The sequence below is a fragment of the Amblyomma mixtum genome, chromosome 3 (genome assembly GCF_055824585.1).
Source record: "Amblyomma mixtum isolate Tamu chromosome 3, ASM5582458v1, whole genome shotgun sequence".
In the NCBI taxonomy this organism is placed as follows: Eukaryota; Metazoa; Arthropoda; class Arachnida; order Ixodida; family Ixodidae; genus Amblyomma; species Amblyomma mixtum.
The window spans coordinates 258,704,110-258,712,920 of record NC_143014.1 but is presented as its reverse complement, the minus strand read 5'-3'; the positions used below and the strand labels follow the sequence as shown (position 1 = coordinate 258,712,920).

General features: G+C 45.0%; 1 protein-coding gene across 2 annotated transcripts in view; it reads left to right on the top strand.

The window, feature by feature from the left end:
- The first annotated feature begins 1,214 nt into the window (after positions 1-1,214).
- The window catches only part of LOC149354532 (uncharacterized), a 14,944-nt gene continuing 7,347 nt past the window's right edge, over positions 1,215-8,811 (top strand). For both annotated transcript variants that reach the window (XM_089583363.1, XM_089583362.1), the window contains exon 1: positions 1,215-8,475. In XM_089583363.1, the coding sequence (XP_089439489.1) occupies positions 8,460-8,475 (16 nt within the window). In that variant the 5' untranslated portion in view covers positions 1,215-8,459. The remainder of the gene's footprint in view (positions 8,476-8,811) is intronic.

The window sequence follows — 8,811 nt, the reverse complement described above, 5'->3', positions numbered from 1 at the left end:
CTGCACTTGCCTTCAGCCAGCTTTTCGCGTTTGGCAGGTCTCGGCGATGCGCCGTGACAGAATTACCGTATTGAGTTGAGATTTTACTCGAAATGTGACTGTTTTGTTTCCAAATAAAGCTTGCAATTTTTATGACGAAAATTGTCTGTGTCGAACCATCGTCTTTTTTTCCCTTGCGACGAAGAGTTTCTTATGCGCGCCTTCTTCTGTGGGTACATGGACGTCACTGCCGCCGAGGAGCCGGAGCCTGAGGGGAAAAAAAAAACAAACTTCGCAGGAACATTTCCAACAATCTTGGACAAACGTTTTGAATATAAGGTACTGGTGCAGAAATATTGAACGTAATGGTGCATTCTTCCGATGTATGTAGCAAAATCTTCGTAATTGCAGTGTTTCCATCGCTCGCTTGGAGCAGTTAAAACTGCATGCCATAGAAAAGCAACGGGGACCGCTTTTGACGATAGCAAAAACTTTAATAGCAAACAAAATTGAAGCATGCCGACGGGAGATATTCGGATATATCGAATGTTATGGTGAAACTTTACAGAAATAGTATATATTTCAGAACACTTTCCGGAGCCGTCCACTACGGCGTCTCGGACGTTAAACCCCATAAACCAACCAACTTTCAAAAATTTTCGAAAATAGAATTTTTGAGGTAAACATAGGTAAATTGGTTTTTTAGAAAAGGAAATGGCGCAGTATCTGCATTGCATATCTCGGTGGACACCGGAACCGTGCCACACTATGCGGGTGTGAATCGGACTGGAAGTTTTATTTTTTAATTCAGAAACTATTCATTCCATGCATGCTTAGCCGATTAATTAATGAATTTTTACCCTTGGCGTGCACTTGAGCGCATATCGCGCACTATGCTCGTGCTGGAAAGAGTTAAAGTGAACAGTACGCTGCACATTTAATATCAAACTCCTGAAGTAAAATTTTCAGCCCCTTTGTTTGTTTTTGCTTTTTGAGTTCCTGTCTCTTCTTCAAGCTACAGTGTTGAAACACTGTAGAACGATGTAGAAATCTGATTTGCCGATCCATCACAACGAAAATATTTATGGTGAGCATCACTGTTTCAAGTCTTTAGTGACAAATGCGCGCCTGTTCCCCCCCCCACACACACACCACACAAACGCACACACAAAGACAGACATGCGTTGCTATTTTTTCTGTGCGTTTTGATTCCTCCCTAACAGGGCTTACCGAAATTCACCAAACGCCACCCCGCAGGGGCGTCTGATTCATGCAGACGTTGGTGAGTTGCGACACCACGGGTACCTGAGCATCCGCAGGGACATCCCCGCAGGATGATGGTGAGCAGTGCGCCACTATGGACCCGAGCACCCGCGCTTAGCCGTGCGTGGCTTCGCCGTGCTTGGGAAAAAGGAGATCCTGGTGGTTGAGCCGATGCCGAGCATTTGGACCTTTAAGGCCCCTCTGCGGAGGCAACACACCACTTTGGCCCCAGCTTCCTGTAGACGGCACCTCCGGCCTGACCCGACCGTTGGAAATCGGCAGCCGCCTTTTCCTGTTCTTCTCTCTATCTTTCACTTTCCTATCTCCTTTCTTACAACTTTCCTGTATCCTCCTCTCTTCTTGGCTTTATTCACTTTTCATAGGCGGCTAGGGTTAACCTTGTGTGGCGAACTACCCTGGGTTTCGTCATATTTGGTTATAGCTGTGATGTACAGCTGGCGCGGGCAGGGCTTGTTTTCCAAGTTCCTGTCCCGTCCTCTTGTTGGGTTCCATGGTGTGTGGCTGGCACCATGGCCGAAGAACATTTCTTTTTCTATTTGCTGTCAAACGATCGTGCTCTGAAAAGAGGGCGGACCGACGTAATCTCCCAGTTCTTCAACAAAAAGAAAACATCTTTCGCAAAATTCCACATCGTTCATAGTGAACAAAAAGAAAAAGCAGCCAGGCTCATATCTCCTTTCACAGTCTCAAGAGTCCTCACAGATTCCTTAGGTCCGAAGTACAAGGTGACAAAATTGGCCAGCGGAGATCTCCCGCTAGAACTTGTTGACATCACTCAAATCTCGAAACTAGCAGACATAGCCACTTTCGGTGGCATCCCTGTGTCTGTGGCACCACACAGATCTTTAAACACAGTACGTGGTGTAATCTCCGACAACGACTTTCTGCATTTGACAGAAGAAATGTTAGTAGGACTGTCCGATCAAAATGTAACTAATGTCTGCAGAATCAAAATACGCAAAGAAAACAAAGAAATTCCGACAAAACACCTAGTCCTGACCTTTCCCTCCTGCACCCTGCCCGAGTCAATCGAGGTAGGATATGCAAAAATCTCTGTCCGTCCATATATACCCAACCCTCGACGCTACTTCAAGTGCCAGAGGTTCGGCCATGGCTCCCGAAGGTGCCGCGGCCGTGATACCTGTGCCAAATGTATGACCACAAATCCGACGACTGCGATGGCATGCCACGCTGTGCGAACTGCGAAGGCGATCACGCTGCTTATTCAAGGTCGTGTCCTGCATGGAAAAAATAAATAATTATCATCAAGACCAAAGAAAATGTAACATTTTAAGAGGCAAGACAGCGGTACGCAATGACTCGAGGCACATTCTCTTTCACTGCACATACAAACTTCGCCGATGTGGTGCGTGGGCGCGGCGCACCACACCGGCCTTCGGCATCTGCCCAGCTCACGCACAGTGAGACTGAGGCAGGGCCATCCGCGCCTCTGGCAGATGCAGCGCGAGCTGCTATGCCACCCCCCAAAAAGGGCTTTCCGGCCACCAAGTCGGCAGCCCGCAAGGCTTCCCCCAGTCGGGAGAAGCCCGCAACCCCTCTGCCCGCGGGTTCTCCGCGGAACTCCACCACCTCCACTGAGGCGATGGACTCAGAGCTCGCCTCCGCCGCTGTGGAGGCGGAGCTCGCTTGATCGCAAAAAAAGAAAAAACCTTAATAACAGGCCCTCAACAAGTAGGGACCTAAGGTCTCTTTGCATTCCCCCTCAAAATCATCATGGCGTTCCTTATCCACTGGAACTGCCGTGGAATTCTAAATAACGATAGTGATGCAACAGATATTTATTTATTATTTATTTATTGCATACTACCAGTCCTTTCCAGGACTAAGGTAGGAGTGGAAACATTACATTGTATAATGACAGAAATACCAAGACAACTGTTACAAACAAACCCGTCACAAAATGTGCTAAGTACTACACAAATGGTCATAAAGCAGAGACGAAAACTCATCACGAGATTCCACAGACACCACGTTATCAGGTAGCCGATTCCAGTCATGTGCGGTTAGCGGAAAGGAGGAATATTTAAAGCAATCTTTAGCAGCATGGAATTCTTCGACATATCAAGTGTGTTTACTACGGGTTATGCGAGATGTGCACTCCTTTATATAACATTGCTTATCAATCCCAACAGTTTCATTCATAATGTTATAAAAGAGACACCGTCGTTTACGTTTTCGCCGAACAGAAAGGAGCGGTAAGTTGGCTTCACGGTACAAAGGAGATACTGAATCTTTGCTCCGAAAGCGGTAGAATATGAAACGTAATGCGCGCCTCTGAACATGCTCCAGTTCCTGCACTGATATTTTGCTTTTCGGGTCCCACACCTCGCATGCGTACTCCAGCAGAGGGCGCTTCCACTCTTATAGGCTCTGCAGGCGGTTTGGGAGTCTCTAAATATCAGCAGTCGCTTAGCTCAGCTTGGCTAGGATGCACGTAGCGAAAGCAGTGTCATCTACTGACATTTCGATAGCAACACGCCGTCGCTGTTCATCAGCCTGGCAGCGTCTCTTCGCGAGACGTTCCTCTCGTTGTTCGGCATCCCGCTTAGCCTTTCTGGCCTCGTTCCAACGTTTTATATGAAATTAGTTTTGTTTCACTTGAAGCAAACTCTAGTGTTCTCCTGAGGTAGCCTAACTTCTTATTAGCTTTACCAACAATGGACATGACGTGTTGCCTCCAATTAAGGTTCGACGTGATAGTCACCCCTAGGTAACGAAATTCATTTGTTCGTCGGAGTGTGTTTCCTTGTGCGGAGTACCCAAATTCTAGTGGTTGACGTTTGTGCGATATAGTCATGCATGTTGATTTAATGGGGTTTAATGACATTTGCCACAATTTACACCAGTTATATATTTTATCCAAGTATTGATTTAGTCTAATTTGGTCATCTACTGTCTGAATCCTAGTATAAATGATGCAGCCCTCTGCAAATAATCTTAATTTATTTGACCTTTCCGTCACAAGATCATTAAATATGAGCCAAGTGTCTCCAAAATTTTTGTGGTGAATCTCGAAGTATCTTTTGCAGTGTAACACCATAATACTTTTGCTTAGACTCCTTTATCATTAGCTTAAGTTCATGGCTAAGGGCCGTTATTTCATCAGAGATTTCTGTGCGAGGCGTTTGTCGGTATTTCGTTTTCCGCCTTCCTAGCTTTCTTTTGACTTGTAGAATTTTTCTTGTAATCCAGGGATTCAGAAGGGATCTTAAATTCTCTATCTCCTGTAGCACTGTGTCTGCAAGAGACCAACTTGGGACATTCGAATAAAAATATTTTTAAAAACTACAGTCTTTCGCCGTGACCGTGAGCAGGCGAGTAGGCTCTCTGGCGGCGTTGCTATTGTTGTCCAGAACAGTGTTGCAACCCGTGAGATCAGGCTCCAAACAAAATACGAAGCATTTGCAGTCACCGTTATTAATTTTATAACAATTACCATATGTTCTGTATATCTTCCACCCCATCTCACCGTAACACTTCATGATCTGGAGAAACCTTTTAAGCAGTTACCCGAGCCATATCTTGTAGTAGGCGATTTTAATATCCATTCTAGGTTTCGGGGAAGCGAACAGACTGACACTAGAGGTCGGGTTTTAGAAGATTTTATTCTGTGCAATAACGTTTGCCTGCTAAATACAGGCAAACCTACATATTGCTCTCGATCTTCAGGAGAAATGAGTTGCATAGACCTGTCTTTTAGTTCACCCTCCGTTTTTACTGGTTTTAAATGGGATGTTCTTGAAAATCCATACGGAAGTGATCACCTTCCTATAGTAATTAGCTTGCCATCACCACCATCAATCATTCCTAGCAAGCCACGTCGTTGGAAGCTCCACGTAGCTGACTGGGCGCTATTTAAGGAAAAGGCAGCACTGGATAAGTTTTTTTCAGACGATCTTAGTGTCGACGAACTCAACGAAATAATTACAACTTCTATTATAAGTGCTGCGTGCCTAGCCATTCCTCAGTCTTCGGGGGTGGTACGCCAAAACCACAAGTTTTGGTATAACCAGGACTGCAGAGCAGCAAAAACGAAACAGAATAAAGCCTGGGGAAGTTTTCGCAGGTATCCAACAGCTGAGAATCTTATAACATATAAGAAAGCGCGTGCAAAAGCATGACATATCCGTCGCAGTGCGGAAAAAACCTCATGGCAAAGCTACATATCAATAAACAGTTCCATCGCATCCAAAAAAATGTGGGAGCAAGTTCGAAAACTGAATGGTAGCTTCTCCCCTTTCACAATTCCCTTTCTTACAGACCCTGGTGCACAAACAAGTATAGAGGAACAAGCAGAGAGTTAGGCAAACATTTCTCAAATGTTCAAAATTTATCAAATTTCTCCGTGCTTGTAGTGTCACGTGGATCAGATTAAAGATTACCCTTTCAGAACTTTCCCCGATAGTTATGAGGCTACCATCAGCTGCTCCTGGACCTGATAGGGTAACGTCATAAATGATAAAGGTCCTCTTTGAGGATTCTTCTAACTCTTTATTACAGCTAGTAAACTATTCCATCAAACATGCTTGGATTCCTCCTGAATGGAAACTCGCCAAAGTGATTCCTTTACCTAAAATAATGGCGGCGGCTATTCTCTGGAAAATATTAGACCTATTTCATTGACATCCAATGTGGTTAAATTAATTGAAAGGCTCCTACATGTTTCGGAGTTTGTGGACCGTGAAAATATCCTCAGCCACTGTCAAATTGCTTTCCGTCGAAAATGTTTCATATTGAATGCTCATGTTTTCCTCGAGAGTCGAACTCTCCTTGCGCGGCGCCAAAAAATGCATGCCGCTTTGGTTACATTAGATGTAGCCAAAGCTTATGACAATGTGGAACACATCATATTATTGCACAGACTGCAGGCTCTCCAGTTTCCACACTACTTAATTGCTTGGTTATCTGCCTTCCTAGAAAACATGCAGTTTTTTTGCACAATCCATGGTGTCAACTCTGGAAGGTATAAACAAACTAGAGGTGTTCCTCGGGGGGCAATCCTTGCGCCCATACTCTTCAATATTCTACTGAGCTCTATTCCCAGCCATCACCAAATTCGCACGTACGTCTATGCGGACGACAATGAATTTTTCTCGGCAATCGTACCTGAACTTGCTTGAGAGTTGGCTGTGTGGCCTATGACTCACCCTAAACGTTAACAAATGCGCTATCCTTGTTTTTCGACTCCAAGATAATGTTCCTCTGTCTCTAACTTACCAGCGCCAGATTTTTCCCCAAGTTCAGTCTTTAAAATATCATGGTGTCATTTATGACGACAACCTCACATGGCGCTCTCACACTAACCACGTTGCAGCGAAAGGGGCTCGTGCTGTGGGCATGTTTCGTAGATTAAGTAAACCTCGGTCTGGAATGCGGAGAGATGCACTTTTAATGATTTATGCTATGTACGCCCGACCAATGTTAGAATGTGGATCTGTGCTGTTTTCTGGTTCAGCTGCTTACAAAATTCGTCCGCTCGTTCTTTTAGAGCGGGAGGCTCTACGGTTGTGCCTTGGCCTCCCTAAATTTGTAGCTAACCACGTGCTTTACCTTGAAGCGCGAATTCCATCCTTATTATCTATGTTTAAATTTCTCACTGTTCAGATGTACCTCACGATATATGACTCCAGTTTGCGCCGTTCCTTGTCTGTTTTTTGTTGCAAGCCGACCTCCTTTTTTGGAGCCCTTGTGGACTCGATTCCATACTCCGGAGGTAGTACTGGCACAAAATCTACTTGAACCTTTGAATGTACTCCTGTCTAACATATACTTCCGGCACAAAACAATGGGTTGGGTCTTCCGTGAAAATTGTCTATGATGACATTTTCCCGAAGAATTCAAAGCATTTACCATCAAGCATTTTAAATGGTTCATTAGAAAACCATCTACAAAGCCTACCTCTTACCATCACGATTGCTACTGACGCCTCCCAATGTGATGAAAAGGCAGGGGTTGGAATATATGCCCGCTTCTAGATTCGTCGTTTTCTGTGCGTCTTCCGGATTTCACCCCAATTTTCCAAGCGGAGTTTATGGCAGTGGTGCTTGCTCTTCGCAAACTAGACCCATCTTTCTTTGCAGTGGCTGTCATTACAGACTCCTTTTCTTTGTGCTCGTCCCTTGCTTCAGCTATGGCTTCTCCAATCCTAAACACCTTCTTGTCATTACTCCCTCCACATTTGGGCCTTTTGCATATGATATGGGTTCCAGGTCATAGCAGTGTGACAGTCAATGAAGTGGCTTATAGCCTGGCAGAAGCGTCCCTCATTGGACCTGTGCTACCTATCCTCCCGGCTGCAGCGTTCATCACAGCAGCGAGGTTTCGGAGAAGTATTTTGTCAAGCATGACATCTGGATCAATTTTAAGATCTGATGATTTCCTGCATCTTAAGTATTCGTGGAGCAGGAAATCATGTCATTCACGAATGCTTGAGGTCTATCTAACTAGTCTGCGCTGCCGGATCCCATCCTTAAAATTTTATTTGCTCAGGTCTGGTTTGGCGCTTTCTCCCGTCTGCGCATTCTGTGGTGAACAAAAATTGATAGGCCATTTCTTGTTGTTTTGTCAACGCTTCTTCATGATGAGACGACGGTTTTTAGAGCAACCACTGCAACAGCTTGGCCTTAGTTTGAGCAGCCCGATCATCATAGTTCTTTCCTCCATGATGCCGATCATATTGTCGTTTGGCGCCACCATTCTTGGATACAGCCAAAGGTCTGTTTTTACCGCCATTCAAATTTTTTTACTGGAATCTAATCGGTTACCTTGCTAACATTTTTTTACTTATCATTCTCATTTTTCCCTCTTACAATTATTACTTTTTTAAATCCCTCTGCTACATTTCTCACGGAGTCCATCTCCCGCGTGCGTTTCTTGTTGGCCTTTTTGCTTTCTGTTGACATTTCTCTTCCCCAGCAATCTTTTATTTTTTATTTATTTATGTATTCATTTATTTATTCATTCATTTTCCCAAGAGAAAAAAATCATCACAAAACCTCTCTACGCACCCCTCTTCTTGGCCGATCCCCCTGTGTGGGTATGCGCCATTTTACGAGGTGAACAACAATAGCAACAACGACGAAAAAGAAAAGCGACGCCATACTGTCTTCGCTTGGGGTGCTTGTTGGCTTAACAAGGACTGCCACGACTTGGGTCCTTGGCGGCAGACTGGAGGAATGGACAAGAAGCAAGGTAAGCAAAAGGCTGTCGGCCAAATGAAAACAAGAGCGGGCAGACTTCGCGCACTTGCGCGGGAGATCACTTCTGCCGCGTCCAATTCCGGCCAATCTTCGAACGCACATTTAAAATCCCTGAGCCGCGACCTGAAGCTCCGGCTTCTACTTGGATTACCGCGACGTGGAGCAATTTTGCTGGGTCGCCTGTGGCTTGGCGTAGCTTTCACCAACCATTGCTCCTTTGTAATCGATATAGCTAATAGCCCTTCATGTGCCACCTGCAGGTGCGAAGAGACTTTAGCCCACATTCTTTGTGAATGTCCTGCATGCAGTGCCGAAAGGCAGTCTCTCT